The sequence below is a fragment of the Coloeus monedula genome, assembly GCF_965178545.1.
Source record: "Coloeus monedula genome assembly, chromosome: 22".
NCBI lineage: Eukaryota > Metazoa > Chordata > Aves > Passeriformes > Corvidae > Coloeus > Coloeus monedula.
Genome location: NC_138802.1, coordinates 3,532,281 through 3,555,119, shown reverse-complemented (window position 1 = coordinate 3,555,119; position 22,839 = coordinate 3,532,281). Strand labels below are relative to the sequence as shown.

Here is a 22,839-nt window from a genome sequence, read left to right as displayed (position 1 = left end):
TTTAGATTGGATATTGGGAAGGAATTGTTCCCTGTGAGGGTGGGCAGGCCCTGGCACAGGGTGCCTAGAGCAGCTGTGGCTGCCCCTGGATCCCTGGCAGTGCCCAAGGCCAGGCTGGATGGGGCTTGGAGCAGCCTGGGCTAGTGGGAGGTGTCCCTGCCCATGGCAGGGGGGTGGAACTGGATGATCTTCAAGGTCTCTTCCAACCCACCCCACTCTGTGATTCTGTGGCCTGTGACGAGCTGCTTTATGTTCTGTTTGCAAAGCTTCTGTTAAGGTGATGCTGTCTGTGGTCCAAGCTAGCGGCTGCTGTGTGTGAGGGGCTGTTGTGTGTGAGGGGCTGCTGTGTGTGAGGGGCTGTTATGTGTGAGGGGCTGTTATGTGTGAGGGGCTGCTGTGTGTGAGGGGCTGTTGTAAGGACCGTGGGCTCCCCGACCTCACCGGGCGGGATAAGGCTGCCCTTGGCCCGGTGCCCTTATCCCGGTGCCCGGTGCCGGCGGTCGCCCCAGGGCTCCTGAGCCGAGTGGCTCCACAAGATGGCGAGCGCGGGCCCGCGCGCGGCCCAAGATGGCGGCCGGTGGCGCGGCGCGGGGCCGGAGGCCCTCGGACACCCGCGGCCCCGCTCGCCCGGCCCGGCCACGGCCACGGCAGCGGGCCCGGCGCTCCGCGACGGCGGCCCCGGCAGCCGACCCTGCACAGCCCGCGGGGGAAGCAGCCGACACGGCGAGCCCGGTACGAGGAACGGGGCCGGGTGGACTGGTGCGGGAGGGAAAGGCCGCGGGGCAGGGCGGTCACCGCGTGGGGGGATCGCAGGTAATTATTACCAGCTACAGTCTAAGCATCACGATGTGGGAATTATCAGGAGAATTTGAGTAAATTTATCGCCGTTCCCCCTTCTCTCACGACGTTGTTTGTGCCAGTGCAGAAATACGAGCAGACTTAGCCACTCGCCCTGCCGGGTGATGACAGTCAGGCGTGGCACAGTAATTCCTATTAGCATCATCCTTAAGAAAATAAGAACATGGTGATTGACCTCGACGGTGCTAGTTTATTCTCTGAGAAGTGTTTTCCACTTGCCGGTGATGGACTGTACATTGTGGTTTATGTAAGCTGTCTGTTCCTCTTCTCGTCTCTTCACATGCATTTTCTACTAATTACTTTTCTTAGAAGGTTCAGATCAGGATGCCACTCGTGTGATGGAGCGCCTCTGTTCCACAGCCAGCTTTGCAACTAAAGAGATACGGTGATTTTATTCTTGTTTATTTCAAGTGAGCTTTAGGATCTTGTCTATTTTTTTTAACAGTGTTCATCGCATGAAGCTGTTGAAGGACAGCACGCAAAGAGGATGAAATGTGAAGAAAGCAGTCTAAAATCAGAGCTAGAAGGGCTCACATATGAAAGTGGAAACCTTGCTGCACTGGGGGAAACACCTAAAGCATTTGATGGGGATGTAGGTTCAGAAGATCCAGGAGACAGCAGTATTATCCAACAGGAAAAAGATGAAAGCATTCCAGAGACTGATGAAGGGAAGCAGGAAAAGGAGCATGGTGTTTCTCTGGAGCCACACTCAGTAAAATCCAGCGGTACTCCATTAAAAATGGGGGGGTTTCTGCACCACCATCACCTGTTCAGCGAAGAGGAGAGCAGCTGTGGGAGCTTTGATGGGGCCACCTCGGAGGATGCGGATTGCCCACGGAGGACGATGCTCCTGGAGCACAGCAGCGGCCTCTCGGATGAGGACAGCAACCAGCCCATGCCAGTGCACCGGTTCTTTGGGGATGTTGAGCTGGTGAGATGATGAGTCTGTTCCTGCTTCAGACTCAGCCCTGGTCTGCTTAAAACTTGCCTCAAAACTCTTGGCGAATTTGTGTTGTTGGATACCTGGAGTCATACCCCTGTATCCCAGATAGAATTGTCTCCATCAGAGATGAAACTACTTGCCTAGCCAAATTAATTTCAGATGTAAAATCTTTCTTACTTAGATTTTTTTAGTCCAATTCCGTAAGATAAGTATTTTTACTGGTAATGACATTATGGAGACACAGCATTATTGGCAAAATAGTTTCTTGCAAGTCTTTGGTTCTTAACAGAATCATAGAATGTCTTGAGTTGGAAGGGATCTTAAAGATCACGCAGTTCCAGCCCTGCTGCATTGGGATTGTTTGGAATGGAAACTGGTTTCCGTCTACCTCAGCTTTTGAACTGATCCAAGGGCCAGAGCTTTAAATTTGAATGCCTTTAACAAGCATAACCTGGGGGGAAGTGATGCCACCCTCTTTTAGGTATTTCCCGTGGTATTTAGGGAGCAGTGAGGATTTGTTTAGGGAGCCCTTCACCCTCTGCAAATCCTATCACACCTGTGGAAGGAATGCCAGCCTTGAGACTGCCCATGGATCTGGTTTGGGCAGACTCCCCTCAAAGCCCCACAGCTTCAGCTTTGGGTTTGTGCCACTGCTTGCAAGCTGAGGGTTGGTTCCTGCGTCAGCTGAGGGAAGATGGGAACTGGTGGAGGCGGGAGTTCTGCCATTTGCCACCACAGATTTCCTTACTGATTTGATCTTTTCCCTCCAGGATCTCCCAGCAGTTGTGCTCCCAAGCATGACCAGGAGCAGGCGAGAAGCCAGGAAGCTCCATTTCATCGCAAAGGAAGATGATGATGATGATGATGAGGAGGAGGATGTTGTCTAACAACAAACTGTAAACAAATTAAATGCTTCTTCTTTTTCTTTGTGACCACATGGCAATGGCTGTGTCAGTAACATGAGGTGTCTGTTTCCCTTTCCTCAGGGAGAGAACTGGGACAGTTTGTTTTGCTGGAATTGGCAGATACAGTATTCCAGTGGTTATCTGGGGCAAAGACCGAATTTTCAGTGATTTGGAAATAAAATATAATTTAGCACTTTACCACTGATATTTAGGAAAAAAACCCAGGGAAAATAGAAGTTCTTATAGCCTTTTTGTAAATTTGAGCCTTGTATCTTGAGGAAATACTTGTTTTCACTCCTTTTTTTTCAAAACAGTCAAGAAAAGGATGCTGGAGCGAGGTTCTTTTTCTTTTAATTCTGTGATGTCCATGGCATCCAGGTAATAAAGGACCAAATTGACTCCCTGGTACAAAGAAGGTCAAGGGTCTCCCTTGTGTGGGTTGTTTACACCTAACTGAGGACCAGTTAAACCTCTAAAATGCAGTTCTGCTGGCAAAATGAAATGCAGCATGTCAGAGTGGGTTCAGTGTGCTCATCTCTGGGAGTTCAGCACGTTTTCATTGCACAGCAGCTCCCCAAACACCCACACCCTGGTGCTGCCTCCTCCCTCCACATGCTGCTCTAAGTGTTGTCCTTCAGCGATTTTCAGCTGATTTCCAGCAGGGATTTTGGAAACAAATGCTTTGGTGGTGATAAACAAGCAATATTGGATTTAATGGACAGAGGAAGATTGCTAAAGCTGTGGGGCAGCCCCCTCTGCATGTTTAAAAAACAAAGGAGCAACCTCAGCTGATTCCAGGAACTCTTAATTCATCCAGTGTTTGTGGGAATATTTCTTTGAAACTGTGATTATGCAATAAGCTTCCAGATATTTATTGTTATAGCTCCTTCTATGTTTCTAAAAATAAAGAGAAAATGCTATCAGCAGATGGTTTAAATAAATATTAATTTCTACAGCTAGAGCCTGTTAAACATTCAAAAGTTGTAAGGCAAACAAATTGCATATGCATGGCATGGTAATGCATTCCCATTTCCACTCCAGCTGATGCATTGTTTCTGTCAAAGATATTTCTTGGCTCTTTTTCACTCTAATTCTGTAACACAGAAAAATCCAGATTTTTAAATCGCATATTCATGGTTCCAGCCCAGCTTGGTGTTGCAGCAGCTCCTCCCAGCATTCCTTCAGTGCTGTGTTTACTGCTGGCTCTTTCTAGCAAACACAGTTTCACAGACATTCATTTCACTGTGCAGAATGCATTTTCAGTTTGGGGCACACATGCCACATGGGTGACACTGGGTTTGTCACCAGAACCCTGCCGGTGCTGCCCTCCCCAGTGTCCAACAGTGCAGGAAGGGAAGCTGGAAGGATCAACTGCGTGCAGGGGAATGGGAAATCCTGTGTTTAAAATGCATCTCCTTACTTTTCAGATCACAGTGTTTGGAAAGAGACTGAGTTTGTTGTTTAAAGTAAATCAATACTCTCTATAGCAAAGCTTCCAAGATCCAGTAATTCAGAGCTCAGGCAGAAACACCATTTCCACACAATTCCACGTGGACTAACTGATCCAGGACCAACAATATGGGGGAAAACAAGCTTTTCCTAGTTATTTACAGAGCAGGAAGCAGCTGGTGCTGGTGCTCCATTCATAAACACGTTTCCCTTCATGCTCTATCACACCTGATTAATCTCTAGTGCACCTCCACGTACTCACACACACACAGATGTGGGGGCATTTTTTTATTTAAAAAGTTCACATGATTTACACTGACAATCCCAAAAGTTCAGTTGCTATCAGCTGGTATTAAAAAAAAAAAAATCAAGTAAAAAATGGAACCATTTGTGATTTTGTTGCCTGAGGTAGGAAATGTTTTACCAAAGCAATATTTTCCAAGGCAGTGAGTAAATGTTACTGTAAACATGATCATTATAGCTGTCCTTGCTGCTGGTGCTTCAAGCAAACTCAAGCTGAAGAGGCAGAAAGTGTTAGAAAGGAGAGGGAAATCAGCAGGGAAGATGGCAAATAAAGGTGGGGAAAGCAAAAATGTGGGGATATGCCATGGCCTTGCTCTTCTTTCTGGGAGATGCATGTTTGAAACAAGGGCAAAGGGGCGGTCGGGGATGAGGGCAGGAGTTTGGCACAGGTGAGGTGGCAGCTCTGCTGCTGAATCACCTTTGGCATTCCTGAAATACACTGGTTGCTACCTGCAAAAGGCACCGAGTAAAACATGATTCTAAATCCTTCTTTGTTTGGCTTAATCTTCAAAGGAATAAGAATCTATGAGCCCCTGCAGATTAGTTTGTAAGAAATGTTTCATCCAAGTTTCATTTCTGTGTACTGTGAGTTTTGGGCCAACACTGGCCAGAGATGACAGGGTAGAATCAGTGTCAGCCTCTGGCTCATTTTGTGCCTTTATCACACTTGATTTGAGCTGAGGGAAGCTTGTAAGGAGTGGGAAGGCAGGAGAGGAGAATAACAGGATATTGGAGTGTGCTTTGAGAGGTTCTGGTTGGGTTACCCAGCCAGTCTCGTGCCAGGGACTCTCAAATAGTTCTTATTTAAGAAATTGGAGCTATTTAAAACCAACAGGCTGACATGATTGAAAAAAGCAGCAGGTCCCTTCCAGAGACAGCACTAGGAAATCTCATGGGTTTGCTTCCTCTTTCTGTAAATTCTGGTTTTGTCACAGCTGAGGTTATGATTGGTTTTCTTATGACAAGCAATATGTACGAGTTTTAAATTATCCAGGGTAAACAGCAGCTGATAGAAGTATTCCCAGTTCACTTCTCTCCCGTCTCGTGTTTTGACAGCTTCTGCCAGTTCTGGGACAACAGCACGTTTCTTCTCAATTCTTGGGGACACAAAAGAGAAGACAAAATTGCCATCAAGAGTTTTTTTCAGAATAATCAAACCTCCATCTTCCTTTCAGAGCCAGGCAAAACTGGAATTCGTTCTCCATAACTAGTTGTATGATTTTTTCCCCCAAGGAAATCAGTTTAGCAGATCTTGTTTGTTTCACACCTACATTTGAAATGGGTCAGAGGGGGTTTTGCCAGAGAGGAGAATTCACATGGCTAGTGCAGTGAGAAGGGGTTCCATACAAAGCAAAGCTGCTAATGAGAGGCAGCATCTCATCTGTCTTCAGGGTTCTGTTCTCAGATCAGCTGCAGCATCCCAGCACCTTTTCTCACAACACATTCCCAGCAGAGCTGACTGCACAGCGGGGGCAAAAGGACTAAGGCTTCTGATGCAGCTGAAGGGCACAAGGCAGGTAAGTCTGGATTAACGCTTTGTACATACATGTGGTCGAGATTCCAGGTGCTGAAGAGGATCCTGCTTTCCCTGTTGCTGTAGGGGTTGATGGAATGCTTACACGGGCAGTCATCTTTGTCGAAAGGGCCCTGTGAAAGGTGTCACACTCATCCTGCCATGTGCTAGTGATCCTGCACCCCACATCCCCCCCAGCCTGACCTGCACCCAGGAAGCCCCTTCCTTCCCCTGATGCCAAAGGGGGAATGGGTTCAAACATAACGAGGGGAAGCTTAGGTATATGGAAGAAATTCCTCCCTGTGAGGGTGGTGAGGTTGCCCAGAGAAGCTGTGGCTGCCCCTGGATCACTGGAAATGTCCAGGGCCAGGTTGGACAGGGCTTGGAACAACTCTGGCAGGGAGTGGAATGAGATGATCTTTAAGGTCCCTTCCAACCCAAACCATTCCGTGACTCTTCAGGAAGGCTGCAGGTACCTGACAGGAGAACCACCCCTCTGCCGTGCACAGGCGCGCTGCCTCCTCCTCCTCCCTTCTGTCAAAGTAGCACCCATTGTACTTCACAGATTTCAGTTTATCTGCCATCAGGTCGATTATCCCTCTGTAGGCATCTCGTGCTGCAGGATGAACGTTTGAAATAAAACCACTAACCTAGAGGGGGGAAACCCAGCAATCACTCCTCCGTTCCTGTGGCAGCCTGAGGCTCTTTTCTACAATCACAATGTTACACTGTAAAAGTACTTTATACTCCTGTGGCCACAGAATTACTGTTACAGCTTGTTATAAGTTACTTCAACAGAAACTTTTACCTCTCTCATGTAGCCCCGCATTCTGCTCTCACAGCTATGCCGCAGGTAGCTGGATTTGTTCTTGAACCGAGACTCCAGCCCTGGAGGGAACAAGATTGTTTTGTACCTCAGCACAGCTCCTGCCCAGCTGGGAGTTCATCCTAGCTTTTCACTAACACAGGATGCACAGGGGTTTTTTTATTTCCCATTTTTATTTTACTAGTTCAGGACTACCCTGCTCTCAGCACTTAAAAGAATGCTGTAGAGCATCTGCTGAGAGAGCCGTAGCTGGTATTGTTAAATGTTTCTTGTTACTGCGTCTATGTGGAACACCAAGAGATTGTGAAAGGAAAACAGAATTGTTGGGGAAGAACTGCAGTAGTGGCTTGGGAATGGGAAGGGGGACTTGCAGAGCGTAAAGAGAAGATAAACCAAGATTAGCTGGCTGAGATGTGCAAGTTATCAATATACTATTAGTAAATCATTAAAACATTATAAATGCACGCTTATATTAATGGGGGAAAATGTATTTCAGAGATATCTTTGATAAAGCAATAGGGAACACCATCTCTTAAAAACGTTGTCTGATAGAAAATATGCATATACTTTAAAGAAACCTAAAGACACAGGATGGAAGGGATAACTAAACCCCAGACCAAGTACCCAATCCCACCAGCCAGAAGAGTTCCCAGACTTTGCCTTAAGAGCAGCAAAATTTACAGAAGTGACTTCTCAGGGCAGGGCAAGACCTGGGAGTCCCTTAGCAGCCTCCTACGGCAACAAACCCACCTTCAAACCATTTCTTGTCGTCTTCCTTGTTCTCGGCCAGGATGTTTTCGCTCAGGTTGTGGATGAGATCCGCCAGCAGCTTCTGCCTGTGGGGAGCCCGCTCGTCCGTCAGCAGCCTCCGCGCAGCCTCCACCACAGCGTCCTGCTGGCTGCAGAACGCGGCCAGGAGCCGCTCGATGTCGCTGGCACCTGGGGCAGGTGAGGCGGCACCGGCTGAGCCCCCGGCGCCGGCGCTGCCCCCGCGCCCCCCGCCCGGCGCCGCACTCACAGCCCCGCCAGCTCTCCCCGGGGCCCAGCAGCACCAGCTCCGTCTGCGGCGGCAGCGCTCGGAAGTAGCTCTCGGTCAGCTCCGTCCCGTCCTCGTAGAGGCAGAGGCGGCTGCCTGGCAAGGGAAGCTGCCCCGCGGGCGGGTGAGACCCCGGCTCCGGCCAGCGCCGCACCGCACTGCGAGCGGCTCCAGCCCCGGCCCGGAGCTGCGGCACCCGGTAATCCCAGTCCCGCACGGTCCCGTCCCGCATCGGCAGACCCGCCCCGCATCTGTAGCAGCATCCCAGCCTGGTACCGTCCCGTCCCTGTAGCACCCAGCAGCTCCCCGCCTGTCCCGCACCATCCACAGCGGCAGTGCCCGCTCCGCCCCGCACGGTCCCGTCCCACGCCTGTAGCACCCGGCGGCACCCAGCCCGGCAGTGCCCGCTCCGCCCCGCACCTGCAGCAGCCGGCAGCCCTTCCTCAGCAACCCCCGCAGGCTCCCGGCCGCCACCCCGAACTTCTGCGGGCCGCCGCACCCGCGCAGGCGGAAGGGCCGCAGCGGCTCCGCCATGGCCGGGCCGGGGCCGGGGCCGCTCCCCGCCCGGTGCCGGGGCCGGGGCCGCCCCGCGCAGGCGCCCCGGGGCGGGCGGGGCGGTCGCGCCTGCGCGGCGGGGCCGCGTTGCCATGAGAGCGGCGATGGGGCCGCGCTGAGCCAGGTGGGGCCCGGCCCGGCGCTTCCCCCCCGCGCTCCGCTCTCCCTCCGCCCCGGGGACCTCCCGAGGTCCCTCCAGGCCCCCGCGTGCTTTGTCCGCCGCCCGTCCTGGCCGTCCCCCCGGAGCGGTGCGGCCGTGACCCCTCCGGGCCTGCGCCTCCTGCGGGGCCGATGGGGGAGGGAGGGACGGGGCCGGTGTTGGTGCCGTAACACCGGCACGGCCCGGGCTGGGCAGCGGCGGTCCCGGTGCTTGTCTTGTGTCCCCAGCAGTAGCCGCGGTGGGTGCGTGGCGTTCCCAAAGAGACTAAACTGACCTTGTGCTTTGCTTTTTGTTCCTCTGGCTCCAACACACAGACCATGGAGCAGGTACAGGTTTGGTGCAGGTTGCTCCTGTATGCATTTGGAGTTCTTAGTTTCAAGCTCCATCTTGGATTAGCAGGTTTAATGTAATGTCAGACTGCTCTGCAAGTGAGCTATGTCCTCGTTTTGCTCAGCACTAATCAAACCGGCACCGTAAAAACATTTATGGTGCCAATGTTAATTAAAGGGAATGTATATTTGTACTCATCATCTACTGACTTGACAGACCACAGGATGCAATTCTTTGACTGTAGTGTCTCAGTGGGTTTTTATCATCCTTCCAGGGATGAGTTTAAGCTTGAAGGCCGTGGCTGTGACCAGCTCAGCTCCCCAGGATGCCACACAAGATTGGTTTCACCGTGGTCAGTTCGTCGGGACACGAGGATGGGTTCAGTGCTCGGGAGCTGATGGTTCATGCACCAACAGTGAACGGGTGGCGGTCGCCCAGGTACTGTGAGGAGATGGTCTTGGAGCACTGAAGTTCTGAAGCACCAAGTTTAAAATGAGTGGCAGATGTACTGTGCGTGGTCAGAGCAGTTTGTAGCATCCCAGGCTAAACTGATAAAGCAAAAAAGTTACTTTAATCCCATGGAATCGTCATCCTGGGGGAAAAAAGCACCTTGGTTAACACCTAAAGGCACTGCATTGCATTTAAATGAAGTCCTGGAAAATGAAAATTGGAACTATTTGTGTTCTTGGCAGTCTTGGAGTTTGCAACTGCTTTGGCTTAGTATGAAAAATGTGTTTGTCTCAGCACATCCTCTAAACGTGTGCGGGGCACCTGAACGTATGCACACAGTAAAGGGAAGGGAAAAATGTTTCCACTCTACTCTTGGGATTCTTCTTACAACAGTTATGATGTTGGCTTACAATTAATAACTTGAAAGTTCCATAATTAAATATTGCTCAAGTTGGAAGTGAAGTCTTCTTTAAAAGGATGATTGAATTCTGAAACCGTGTCTCTTTCAGGCTCTGTCAGTACCCCCAGGAAATCATCCTGCAGTTGGTGGAGAGGTGTCGGATCCGGAAGCTGCAGCTGCTCGCTCACCAGTACATGATTGCAAGCAAAATTGAGTTCTACATCAGTGAGAGTCTGCCCGAATACTTTGCTCCCTATCAGTCAGAGAGGTTTCAGAGACTCGGGTGAGTCAGAAAGTTCTGAATGAGTTTATTGTCTTGATAAGAAAAGCTTCAGGGGAAAATAGTACTCACTGTGGGTTGTGTGTGATGTGGACACGCTGTGTGAGCAGCAGAGAGATCCTGGGCTTGTGTAGCTCTGTGACAAAGCTGGAGATGCAGGTGAATTGTGTTGCCAGGAAAACAGCACACGTTGATTCACTTATGAGGGAGTTTTAAACCCGAGGAGCAGAAATCCTCCTGTGTGTTTGGATGTATCCTCTGCTCATGTGTTACGTTTTCCTTCCCAGTTATGTCCCTCTCTCAGACAATGAGAAGACTGATTTCAGAGCTCGAGAGTTGAAATCTGTGTACATGGATGCAGTTGGCCAGTACCTGAAGCTGATTTTCCATAAAAATTATGCCAATAAATACAACTTGTACGGGCAGGTGAGTTGAAAGTCCTTACCTGGTAACCTAGGTGACACTTCCCTAGTAAAGAGCAGGCACAGAAATCTGCTCCCTTGATTTCTAGAAGCAAAAAATGTTGGTAGAAAGCTCCTGTATTTATTTTAGTTTATTTTAAAGCACAAAACACAAATAACAGGTTAGAATTGAGTTGGGATCAGCTGGATGCACCTCATCCAGAACAAACGAGTCAAGGGCACATTCTGTCACTCTTGTTTGTGCTGAGGTTTAGCCCACACAGCAGGGTGTGTGTTGAGGACAAGGAACTCCCTTTGAGAACAGCTTTGGGGTCACAAAGCCACTCCTGAGTGTTTTGGACCTGTTGTGGCATTAAGTGAAGGTGTTGCACAGCCACTGTGGTACAGACACACAAACACCTGCCTCAGTTCTGCAGGGACTCACTTCAGCTCCATCCCAGACCAGGAAAGGGAACAGCACAACGGGGTTGTAGATTTGGTGATACATTTTCAGTGGAGCAGGAGGCACATTTAACACTCAGTGCTTCTCTCTGCTTCCACACCACCCTGATGACCACAGGCCCTGGTTTTTGTTCCAAGAAGAGAGGAATGAGCTCACATGTTTCCATTTTCTGTGAATCTCTGCAGGTTGCCCTGGTAGCTGTGAACATCATTGGGGATCCAGCAGACTTTGACAATGACAGCATGAGCAGCGTAAGTGCAAAGCATCCCTGTCCTTTTACTGATGCTCCATCTCTTCAGGAACAGGTTCCTGGAGTGAGGGGATGAACCTTTCTTCTGCCAGTTCTGTGCTGTAGCAGAGCTGTGTTGCATTAATTTATTTTTAATGTTCTCTTGAAGCAAGAAATTTGACCCTAATATGGGAATGCAAAAATTAAAACACAATTAGTTGGGACATTTTCATTTTCAGCCTCTCCTTGCTTCAATGTGCCCCCAAACAAAAGTGCTCTACGTTGCGGAGCTGATGCTGGTTGTGGAAAGTCAGAATTCTGTCTTGAACACACACCTGATATTGGTGAATGTGCATTAAGATTTTTTTTCCACCCTTCCAAAGCCTTCCAGAGAGAAGCTGATAGATCACTACTTGGGAATTAAATCAGATGACCCTGCCTTAGATGGAACTTACCTTGGGTAAGGATGTTCTTTGCATATACCCTGGCAAAACCTCTGCTTGGTGTGAAGTAATTGTTGGTCTCTATGTTTTGTTAATTCCCTGCTAATGAAAAGAGAAGCCTGGCTTATTGTAGATTATTTTATTCACTTTATGCCTTCAGGAAACGTGACTCCATTTCACCTCTGGACGATTTGGCCTTTGACATGTACCAGGACCCAGAGGTGGCTCAGATAATCCGGAGGCTGGATGAGAAGAAGCGGGAAGCTGTGCGTCACGAGTGCTACGACCACGCCAAGAAGCTCAAACAGGCCATTGCAGACTTGCAGAAGGTGGTGTTGAAAGATCTTTGGCTCCGAAGTGGAGCAGTGCTCCAGTGGCCCATCGGGGCCTTGCTGTTTGTGTGGAATCGTAATGATTTTCGATATATTTCCCAAAAGAATAGTTTTAAAATCAGATAGCTTGATTGAGTCATTTGGCTGGAGGCAATGAGGCAAGTAGAGTAAGGCGATTCCAAGAAATGCTCAGTAAGGTGATTCCAAGAAATGCTCAGTAAAGTGATTCCAAGAAATGTGCAGGAATATGATTCCAAGGTGATTTGTACCAATCCTAGGTGGGGGAGCGACTCGGCCGGTACGAGGTGGAGAAGCGTTACGCGGTAGAGAAGGAGGATTATGACCTTGCCAAGAAGAAGAAGGAGCAGATGGACGAGTACAGGCTGAAGGTGTACCAGCAGCTGGAGCTGCACGACCTCCTGGATGCACAGCTGCTGGTGGGTGCTGTTAATCCAGACTCAGGAGGGTGTTCTAAATAGAAATGGCACAGCAACCCAGCTTAATTCACAAGTTAATGGAAATTTTGAGATTTGCTCAAGATTTTCAGCTTTCTGTTTGGATTGGGGATTTCCCCAACCTAAGACTCTCAATGTGGTGTTTCATGAACATGCTTAGTCTCCATAAATCACATTAAACTGTTGAGGTCTCAAGAAAATGGCATTAGGATCCTGAAATTTTTGCATAATTTCACATGATGCACATGAATAAGGTACTTTCTCCTATTTTGGAGGGGTAGAGGAGGCTTAGGATGGTATCAAGGCTAACCATACAGAATCCATGCGATTTTGTACATACATACAATTATGTAATGTTCTCAGAACAGGAAGTTTTATAATCTCTCCACACATGCACCCACACAGAATTGTTTTTTGACTGTTTCATAAAGCTGCATCCAGTGGGAATGATGACACACCTGTGAGCCAGGTTTAATATTTACTTGAAACCCCCGGAATCCTGTTGGCAGAGTTGTAGCTGTACTGACTGATTTTAGCACATTTTTAGCCTTGCTGTAAAAAATCTCCTTCCTTTTTTCAGATCCGAAAACCACCTGCGTTGCCTCTGGGGTCTGTGAGTGGCACTGAGAGCCCCCTGAGCTCCCCTCCTGAGCCTGCAGACCCACCCCAAGGAGAGCCCCAGAGGGCAGAGTCTGTGCTGGAAGAGCAGTTGGTGGATCCCACTTCTGAGTCTGTTGTTCCCTACCAGTCCCCTCTTTCTCCTCAGACGCAGCCCACAACTTCCAAGGAAACATTTTCCAAGGAAAATGTGAGTAGTGTTCCCTCTGTTACTGCAGAAATCTGTCAGAGCAAACAATCTGATGTCCAACCTTCCAAACAACGGGGTTATTCTCGTGGTTAACTGGGGAGTGATGCTGCTTTGATGTGAGAAAAACTGCACTGAGGTGAATCCAGTTAGTGTTAAAACCACTTCACATCTGAGTCATTTCCAGAACAACAAATTTTTTATCTTTTCTGCTAGGTTGAATTTTTACCTTACGATGAGAGGCCTCTCCCAACCATCTGCAAGCAGGTGGATGAAGCTGTTGCCTACCTTGAGCCAGAGGTGACTGAAGAGGATGTGGGTGATGCTCCAAGGACTGGCAATGCTGGGGAACCCAAACCACTCACAGAGAAGGCACTGAGGGAAGCCAGCCCTGTTGTGGAGGTTTTTGGAGAGACTTTGGTAAGAACCAGTAGAACAAATCTATGGTTATTGTGCTCTGTGTTGAGTTGAGTGGATTTTTATGTGTTCAGAGCTGCTATTTAGAAATCTGAACTTAAAATCAGGCCTTGGCTTTATGGATGCCTGCTTTCAGTATTTCTACAGATCTGTAGCTTTGGTGATTGATTACTTGCTGTGCTGACAAACAGGCAGGATCCAGCAGGCTGCTTTAGGATATTGGTCCAGAATACCCATAACTTGCCACTATCTTTTGCAGAGAGAGAGAAACCCTCACTGTGTCTGGAAGGGCTCCATGAGCCTGACCTGTTAATCCCATTTCTGTGATCACATTCCAAAATGTGTGCTTTTAATAAAGCCAGATTCCTGTGGGGAACACCTGGGGATTTCATGCTTCAGTTGATATGTTCTTTGTGAGTCTGGTTCTCTGTATAAATGTTAAATATGTGTTGAAATATCTGCAGGGACCTTTTAAGAGAGAAACTTGTTCTGTGCTCAGGTTTCAGGAGCGTATTCCAGAACTTGGTCGTGTCGAGAGGACGCGTTACTGGCTGTGTACAAGAAGCTGATGGAAGTGTCAGTGGACACTCCAAAGGAGGATTTAAGGAACATGCTGAGAGCTGCTGTTTTCCTTGTGGAAAGGGCCATCAAAGACACCGTGTCTTCAGTAAGTTGGGATAGGTTTGATGCTCCAGTGAAGAACTGGCAGCCAAAATTGCAGAACCGTAGGGTTGAGATACTTGGAACAAATTGTTTATAAATCTGCTGTTGAGTAAGTCCAAACCCAAAACCCCTCAAAACTCTAAAACAACTGGGCAATATCTGGCATTGAGCAGATGGAACACTACCCTGGGCTGAGCCATGAGCTTGAGAAACATCTGCTGATGCAGTGAATGTGCAGTGAGGTTGGGCCTTTTTGTTTGTTAAAGTTGAAATACAGCAATGAAGTAACTTTTAGTTACTTCACTTGAGAGCTCAAGGGACTGCACTTAGCTGAGGGACACTTGGGCATCAAATAAACCTTAAATAAGAAGAAAAGAAGAAAATTGAATTGTTACTCTTTATAAAACAATTTCTGAAGCCTTTCATCTAAGTCCTAGCAACAGGTTTTCTGGAAGAGAGTTGTCTGAAGTAGCTTCCATTAAGGGTGTTACTATAATTCCAGATTAAGAATAGATTTTACTGTATTGTCTGAAAACAGGGGACTCTGTGTTATTTTTGCTCAGTGTTTCCTTTTTCTTTCTAACTTAGGTTTTTCAGGCTTCCCTGAAACTTCTAAAAATGATCATTACCCAATATATACCAAAACACAAACTAGGGAAGCTAGAAACTTCTCATTGTGTGGAAAAAACCCTGCCACATTTGCTTTCTAGAACAGGAGACTCCTCATCCCGTCTTCGTCTTCTGGCTTCAACCTTTATCCAGGTGGGTGTTTCCCTTCAAATTTGGGAGCTCACAGGTGGGAAACACCTGATCAGGGTGGGCTGTGAGACCAGGGTTGGCTGCTGTGAAGTGTTACAGCTTACCACAGAACCTTATCACAGAATCTTATCAGAGAATAGCTGGGGTTGGAAGGGCCCTCTGGAGATCATCCAGTCCAACCCCCTGCCAAATCAGGGTCACCTGGAGCAGTCTGGGGCTACCTGCTGCTGCTGCAGGTGTGACTCGTGTTCTTTGTTGCAAGTGACTTACAGAGATGAGAAAACTCTCCTTTGCAGAGACAGGTAATTTTCCTCATGCAGTGTCTGCCTGCTCACTGCCTCTGTGTGTTCCTAGGAAATGGCACTGTGCCCTGAAGTGAAACCTCTCCAGATTATTCCAGTCCACCTGGTTAAAACATTTAAACCAAACTCCCCAACACACCTGGCAATGAGCCACGTGGAATTGGTGGAATCTCTCTTGAGAGCCATGGGGACTGAAAACTCTGGGTTTACCGTCAACAACGTCATGAAGGTAAGAGGTTGAGGTTACAGCACATGGAGGATTTTCTGATGGTTTTCTGGGGGCTTGCCTGGCTGGTTTGGAGTGCTTGAGAATTTCTGAAGAGGTGTATTCCCCTGATCAACCTGGTAATTTTAGACCAGGTTGGGCAGGGCTTGGAACAACCTGGTCTAGTAGGAGGTGTCCCTGCCCATGGTATGGGGTGGAATGAGATGAGCTTTAAGGTCCCTTTCAACCCAAACCACTCTAGGATTCCATTAATCAAGATATGGGGAAAAAAGAATCAATAGGTTAAAAAGTATTTGCAGAACCTGTCTTGTAGGAAGATTTCTCCTGCTGCAGGAGTGTCTTGGACTAATAAACAAATCCTTAAAAATGCGAGAGAAGAGAGACATAATTGTTTACAATTATTTTCAGTTTGCCACGGGGGCTCTGGAGCACAGAGCCCACGAGGTGCGTGAGGTGGTGCTGCGGATCATCTTTGCCCTGTACAGGGAGCACAGGGCAGCCGTGCTGGAACATCTCCCTCCAGACGACGCCGGCGCCCGCAAGACCGTGCGCTACAAAACACTCTTCGATGGGTTTGCCAAAATCGACGGGAAATCTTCTGAAACTGAAATGAGGGTATGCAATGAGAGGGCAGAACGTACAGGGCCACTTCAGACACGGCAGTTGGCTGAGTAGTATCCTGATTTTGTGGCAGGTTGGATGCTGCACAGGTAGCAGAGTGTCTTCAGGTGTGTGGTTAATGTTCCTTAGTGTAGCAGGCTCAGTGTGTTCCCTATACTCACTGCTGGGAATAAAGCCAACAAGGAATACAGAGATGGACAAGCAGTTGGGAAAATGCACAAATGCTATTTTCTGCTGTCAGCCCTTGGGAACAGTAAGCCCAAAGGCTGTGCTGTGTGTTCCTTTCAGGTGGTGCAGAGGAATTTGGGAGAAGGGAGGTGTCGCTGTACCACACTCATCACTTAACCAAGCAGGAGATTTCCTGTCCTCTATCAGCCATGAGCACTGTGCTGATGTGTTTTGCAACATCTTGTGTATGAGGGATGGTTCCAAAGCTTTTGGAACTGACAGAGTATTTCCTGCCAGGTGCAGAGGAAAGCAGCAACAGAAGCAGAGAAACAGACAAAGGAGGAAATTAAAGTTCTAAAAGGCCACCCAGCAGCTCTAAAGTTAGAGTTATTAGACGAGGTTGAAGCTGAAGAGGTGAGCATGTTTTGGTTTAAAGTTATTTTAATCCTTTGCTCCTCGGGTGTCATGGACTTAGACAATGAGCATTGGAGTTGGCTCATTAAAAAGAGAGAAACTCCAGACATACCCTGGGTGACTTTTCTCCTCAGCAGTCCAGTTTAAAATCTGGGGTGTTGTTTTTCCTAGCATAGTGTAAAATCTGGGATGTTGTTTTTCCTAACATAGTGTAAAATCTGGATTCTTTATTATAATATAACAATATAATAATACCTTTATAATATAAAATAGTACCTTAATACAAGATGTTTGCCCTAGAACCAGAAGCACAAACATTGTAGTGCATTGGCTCTGCTTCTAAATTTTAAATTCCAGACAGAAATCAGAATATAGTGTGTTCCCTCTCTCCCTGGAAGGCAAATTTCTGAGTTAAATTTCTTTGTTCAATAGGAGAAAGAATCTGATTTTTGGAAGACAGAGATTCGAGGTAGGTAGTTTCAAATAAGAGTTAAGAAACATAGATGAATTAAGATGTGATTTTGGTTTAATAGTTCTCTCCTTACAGGTTACCAGCTATATGGAAGCCCCCAGGCTACAGCAGCAAATATTCAGGAGGAACTTTCCTCTGTTGCAAATTACCTGGATAAGTAAGTGAGATGAGCCTCTAATCACCTTAAGCACTTGGTGTCATCTGTGAGCCCCTAACAGTAATAACGTTTTTCCAGTAGATCAAAGCTAATACCTTCAGCAGTGAAACAATAAAGACTAAAATCTCCTCTAACACATTTGGAATTATCGCCAGGCAATCCTAGCTGCTTTTTTTTTTTAAGTTCTTGGATAGTGTGACTTTGTACTTTTTTTTTTTTTTCCTGAGTGTTTGCTTGTGGGATAAGAAATAGCCAGAGTTTAATGTTCAGCTGCCAGTGTGAAATAAGGGGAAAATATGGTGTGGCTTTGCTGGGTGTTGTAGGGGGAGGGTGGAGAGGAAGCCCTTGGGAATTCTGGATCCAGGAAAGCCAGTTTTGGTGGGCTGCTGTCAGAACTTTTGTGGAATTTTCTATAGGAAAAAATGCTCTATAGTTGTATTTACCCTAAATTACTCCCAGTACCTGCCCCATCCTCAGGTCAGCACTACACAGGGAAAAGAACATCTTTAAGATATTGGCTGTTTTTCAGAATAGCTTGGAACAGAAGGAACAGGGGTCATCCATTTCTCTCTGGTGTCACTGATGTTTGTATTTTTTTCCCAGCTTGTGTATTTTTTGCGGTGAAAGGAACAAGTCCTTCACAGAGGAAGGGTTGGATCTGCATTACTGGAAGCACTGCCCCATGTTAACCCGGTGTGAGCACTGCAAACAGGTCAGACTGAGCTTCCCACAGCTACTAAAGACATTGACTGCTGTTATTGTGGTTTAGAGGCACTGTCAGATATTTAACGCTCAGGCAGGTGAATTCTGAACACACCTGTGTGATTTGGGTAGCGCTTTTGGAAAAGAGCAGCATTAGAAAATGAATTAATAAATGGACTGAAATGGAATTTTCCCTTTGTCCTTTTGGAAGGTGAGGCTAAAGTGATGTTTTTTTAAATCCCATCCCTATTTGCTCAGCACAAACCTTCGTGGCTGTGTTGCAGATGCTGGAGATCGCCAGCCTGACGGAGCACCTGCTGACTGACTGTGACAAAAGGGACAGCTTTGGGAAGTGCCCACGCTGCAGGGAGGCCGTGCCCAGGGATGAGCTGCCCAGACACACAAAGAGCAGGATTTGCAATCGTGAGTAGCTCCAAACAGGAAGGTGGAACATCAGAGGTTCAGACTTTCGAACACCAGGGATCTTTGGCAAGTCAGGCTGCTTGTGTTTCAGCCTTAGGGATCTAAGTAAATCCTCAGGAGGGAGAAGATTTGGGATAAATGCCTGAGTTTTACAGTGCTTGGCCTCTGTGAATGTGTGTGGGGAGGGTGAGTGAAAAGACTGGAAAATCTCTACCATATCCCTGTGGATTGAGCACTATCCCAGCACAGAAAGGACATGGACCTGTTGGAATGAGTTCAGAGAGGGCACCAAGCTGATCAAAGGGATGGGTCACCTCTGCTATGGGGAAAGGCTGAGAGAATTGGGATTGTTTAGCCTGGAGAAGAAAAGGCTTTGAAGTGACCTAATTGTGGCCTTCCAGTGCCTGAGGGGGCTACAAGAAAGGTGGAGAGAGACTGTGTACAAGGGCCGAGAGTGGCAGCACAAGGGAGAACTGGATGATCTTTAGGATCCCTTCCAATCCAGGCAATTCTGGATTCTGTGATTCCTTTTGATCTTGTTTTGATGAAGATGATTAAACATGGAGCTTCTTTGGGAGTAGTTAATGATAATGGGGCAGGAGCTGGGTTAGTCATGGGGTAGTTTTATGCTATTTGCTGTGCAAATTCTCTTCTTGTGTCTGAAATTAGCCTCTCTTTGCAATTCTTACATTATTTTTCAAACAATTTCAGCTGCCAAACCAGAAAACGTGGCTAACCGTTGCCCTCTGTGCCATGAGAACTTTCCCCCTGGAGAGGAGGTGAGGCCACCCTTCACTCTGATGTTGTTATGGGTTGTTTTCATGTGACATACCTTTCAAGATATATTAAAATAATGGATATATTAATTTCTATTCCATATCAAGGATCTCACACTTTGAAAAAGCAGATTAAAGTGCTGTTGCCATAAAGCCTGTACACAATTATCATTTTCCCCATGTGACACTGGCTAATTTTGCTGGAGTTGTACTATCCCTTCTTTGTAATTGACTTCAGGCCTGGAGATCTCACCTGATGGACAGAGATGGCTGTAAAATGAACCAGCGGAGGACATCCCCCATGAACAAAACCATTCTGGTGCAGCCTGGTAAGACATTAGTTAGTGATAATAACATTTGCTTAATAAGGAAAGTGTTTCATCCCTAAGAGCTGGGTCTGTGCAACTCATGGTTTGCATTTTTGTGAGCTAAGTGATAGTTCTTGTGTTGGAGCAGTGTGCTTGGGGAGCAAATTCCCAAAATCATGCAATAACAATCATGTTAAAAGGAGGACACAAGCTCAGCTGGTGGGGAAAACTGGCAGATTGGATAAATTGATCAGTTCAGGGTTTTTTTCTGCGGAACAGGATGACCATGAATAGAACAATCAGCTGAACAGTGTTCTGGAAAGCTCCTGAACGCTGACACAGGGAACCAGAGCCTGATTTAGCTTTTAGTGGCCAATCAAAGGCTTCTAATCTGATCCTAATTACAGGGTGAACTGAACAGTGAGTGCTGTGCACTGCTTTTCCTTTCCAGTCCAGACCCAGGAACTTGACAGATTTATCATTGTGCAGCTTTTTTACTGTCAGAGAGACTTTGATGCTGATGTCAGGTGGTGTTTTTTTTAACAGTTCTCTTTATGAAGCACGTGGAAAATCCTTTTATTTCCAGAACACAGAAGTTAAACAAACTGCCTGCAGCACCAGAACTTTCAGCCAGTTACATCCAAACCTTTCCTCCTTCAGACTCTGGAGATTTTTAGTCAGCTGCATGTTCAGAGTTCACCTGCTCTATCCGAGCTGTGCTTGCTCATATCTGCATGTCAGTACTCCAGGTTCCTGGAAGGAGCTCTGGAATTGCCCATTCCAGCTGACCTTAATGAATCATAGGGGTTAAACTCGGCACTTCCCAGTCTCAAACTGGATCCACAGTTCAGTCTGTCCTCAGCTTTGCTGTTTGTCCTGGCTGATGAGATGCCAGGCAGTTGTTAGTTTGTTGCTGCTTAGAATTTGGAAACAGAAGCAAATCCTGCCTGCATAAACTCTGATTCCAGAGCTATTTCCTAGAGATAGGAAAAGGAGCCCTGACCATGGAGTCTGACCACTGCTGGTGTGGAACATGCTGAGGCACAATGCCCAGCTTCTGGTTGCTTCAGTCATTCAGACTTAACAGATCTTGGGAATCAAAACAGTGGATTAAGTTCACTGCTGGGACTAGATGTGCTTGCAATAATGATCTCTATTTTTCTCTTCACAGCCAAAGTAGGTGGCTACTGTTTGAGGAAACCAGGTCCTTCAGGAGCAAAGTTTCAACCTCCTTCAGTAGGAAACAGGATCCGAGCCCGAGGGGGCCCAAATAAAACCAGTGGCAAAACATACTCAAAGCGATGACAGGACAAGTATTTCTTCCTTTGTCTTAATAACTGGGCACGTGGCTGTTCAGAGCTATTTAAGAATTGTGGGCAACTTGTATCATCTTTTCTGTGGGCTGTTTTTAGCCTTGGTCAGTGCCCGGTGTGATCCCCACGGCCATCCCTTGGCGTTGCTGTCACTGCAGCATTGGGCTTTGCTCCTAAGAATGCTCCTGTTAGAAATACCAAATATTCTGGGCCACAAACATTATTTTGACAGATAACTCTGCTCTCCTTTCCAATCCCATGTCTGTAATTTAATGGGTTCAAGCACATTAATTATGTCAGGGGAGTGAAGTCTCTTCCCTGGGTCTCCCGAGGTGCTCGAGGAACAGGAGCCAGGTGTGGGGGAAGCCTGACCTTACATGTATGTCAGATTTAGGGTTCTAAAGACAGCAGAGCTGTACCCAAAGCACTGCTCAATCCCAGGAATTAGCACCAAATGGAAAATCCAGAGGGCTGGTTGGACGTTCTCCTGTGTTGTGCTGCTGTGTAGGAGGTGACAGGACATTGTGGCCTCTCTCACTGTGCACCAAGTGCCTTATGAGCCCACTTGGCAGGAGGGTTAAACTAAACCCTCCAAGTCTGTGTCCCCAAGAAATGGCCCCTTACAGAAATGAAAAAATAAACTTGGTTGGGCCCTGAAGAGTTGAATTAGTAAATTTAGACCTTTTTGCCTGCTTTAGTGCACTTTCAGCTCAAATACTGAGCTTTTCTAGTTAGATCTTGATTAACACAACCAGCCACAGACTGCAGCATGTCTTTAACAGCTTCAGAGAGACAAAGTCTATTAAGACCCAAGGCATGAAGCTTTGTACCAAAGCAGCAATCCTCACATCTCTACCTGTAACATTCCAGCTGTTGCTTTCCAGGATGGAATTGGTACCATGGGCATGGGAATGAATGATCATAATAATATAAGGGGAAATTTGGGGGTTTTTGCTCCCATGGAGTGAATGTGTGGTGGTGTTTAATATATAAATAGCTGATTTTGTAATACAGTTTTTCTAGTTTGCCTGCAGCCCACTTAGCAGCTTCTGGATTTTCCAGGTAGATCAGTATGCTTGGATTTCAAAAAATCTTCGTATAAATTGTTTCTCTAACTCTTCCAAATACATATCTCAATAATTACACACACATTAGGAACATACATACAATCATATCTATATTAACAAATACACAGGTATTTTTATTTTCCCTTTAGTAACACAGGTTCCTATTTGAGAGCCTAGTATTCTGTATGCTGAGTAAATAATAAATATCTAGAAATAATCATTGATCTTGCTCAGAGGTGTAAGGATGAAAACTACTCTGTGGTACGATAAGGAAGTAACTTAGCAGTGATAAAATGGCAACTTTTTAGAATGTGAAAGGACCCTTTTGGAACACAGTAGGACCACCAGTGTCATCTTTAAAAGTGGATTTCCTGGGGCTGTCCCTTAATAAACAACCTGGGTTTGCCACAGTGGCAAAATAAGCACTGGGGTGAAAAACACGGTGAGGTTTAATGCTGTGCCATGAGGTCTTGAGCAAAATGTTCCAGAGGAAAACCATTGCACGGGTGCAGGTCTGAGCAAGGGAAAGAAGGTCTGCAAAGTGTTGGACTGGAAACTGGATTTGCCAACAACAGGACCGCAGTGGGAATGCAAGGAAGGAACGTGGTCCTGAGCTCAGGGCTGGTTTCTGTGTCATCTCTGTCTGAGTGAACTGTGCGTGAGTGTCAGTTGAGGTGTTTCCATCTGTGTCACTTCAGATTATTCCAGAACAGCCCATGTCCCTGTGTGCAGGAGCTGATCTCATCCCAAAAGACCTCTTGGTGTTCCACTACCCCAAGAAAGCAATTTATAGTGATTGCGTGTTCCTAAGTGCTGGATGAAGAGAGCAAGTATAGATATCTGGGAGATTTTCTCAAGAAAAGGAGTCACTTGTGTTAAATGTCAGTCATTTTTATTGCACATATTTAATAAATT

At 47.0% G+C, this 22,839-nt stretch overlaps 3 protein-coding genes across 4 annotated transcripts; 2 read left to right on the top strand and 1 right to left on the bottom strand.

Moving 5' to 3' along the window:
• Positions 1-536: 536 nt before the first annotated feature.
• On the top strand, positions 537-2,733 carry LOC309581336 (UPF0688 protein C1orf174 homolog; the record flags this gene model as incomplete). The annotated part of the gene is given in 4 exon segments (XM_082295894.1): positions 537-553; positions 555-732; positions 1,304-1,789; positions 2,572-2,733. Coding segments are annotated over 4 exon segments (798 nt in total). The 3' UTR covers positions 2,689-2,733.
• A 1,710-nt stretch (positions 2,734-4,443) lies between these two features.
• DFFB (DNA fragmentation factor subunit beta) lies at positions 4,444-8,387 on the bottom strand. Its single transcript, XM_082295531.1, has 7 exons — positions 8,254-8,387; positions 7,816-7,942; positions 7,548-7,736; positions 6,780-6,859; positions 6,448-6,621; positions 6,005-6,105; positions 4,444-5,555 (listed from the first exon to the last, which is right to left on the bottom strand). The coding sequence occupies exons 1-7, from the start codon at positions 8,365-8,367 to the stop codon at positions 5,339-5,341; spliced, it is 1,002 nt and encodes a 333-aa protein (XP_082151657.1). The 5' UTR covers positions 8,368-8,387; the 3' UTR covers positions 4,444-5,338.
• A 57-nt stretch (positions 8,388-8,444) lies between these two features.
• CEP104 (centrosomal protein 104) lies at positions 8,445-21,821 on the top strand. 2 transcript variants are annotated; one of them, XM_082295551.1, is made up of 22 exons: positions 8,445-8,512; positions 9,153-9,316; positions 9,838-10,011; positions 10,296-10,434; positions 11,058-11,123; positions 11,485-11,561; positions 11,705-11,873; positions 12,155-12,313; positions 12,912-13,139; positions 13,353-13,556; positions 14,053-14,220; positions 14,805-14,978; positions 15,330-15,506; positions 15,912-16,118; positions 16,596-16,706; positions 17,139-17,175; positions 17,254-17,335; positions 17,939-18,047; positions 18,322-18,460; positions 19,172-19,239; positions 19,475-19,565; positions 20,716-21,821. In XM_082295551.1, exons 2-22 carry the CDS (start codon positions 9,204-9,206, stop codon positions 20,847-20,849), a joined length of 2,826 nt encoding a protein of 941 aa, XP_082151677.1. In that variant the 5' UTR covers positions 8,445-8,512; positions 9,153-9,203; the 3' UTR covers positions 20,850-21,821. The 2 variants fall into 2 exon arrangements, with proteins under 2 accessions (XP_082151677.1, XP_082151676.1); XM_082295550.1 differs by having other exon boundaries at positions 16,590-16,706.
• The last annotated feature ends 1,018 nt before the right edge of the window (positions 21,822-22,839 follow it).

What these genes read in the sequence shown, in the direction of transcription:
- CEP104 (XM_082295550.1), top strand. Translation starts at nt 9,204, where the DNA reads ATGCCACACAAGATTGGTTTCACCGTGGTCAGTTCGTCGGGACACGAG. An exon ending in CCATTGCAGACTTGCAGAAG is followed by an intron (nt 11,874 to 12,154) that starts GTGGTGTTGAAA and finishes TACCAATCCTAG; the next exon opens with GTGGGGGAGCGACTCGGCCG. An exon ending in CCGTCAACAACGTCATGAAG is followed by an intron (nt 15,507 to 15,911) that starts GTAAGAGGTTGA and finishes AATTATTTTCAG; the next exon opens with TTTGCCACGGGGGCTCTGGA.
- DFFB (XM_082295531.1), bottom strand. Translation starts at nt 8,367, where the DNA reads ATGGCGGAGCCGCTGCGGCCCTTCCGCCTGCGCGGGTGCGGCGGCCCG. An exon ending in CGACAAGAAATGGTTTGAAG is followed by an intron (nt 6,860 to 7,547) that starts GTGGGTTTGTTG and finishes TGTTCCCTCCAG; the next exon opens with GGCTGGAGTCTCGGTTCAAG. An exon ending in AGGGGTGGTTCTCCTGTCAG is followed by an intron (nt 6,106 to 6,447) that starts GTACCTGCAGCC and finishes CACCTTTCACAG; the next exon opens with GGCCCTTTCGACAAAGATGA.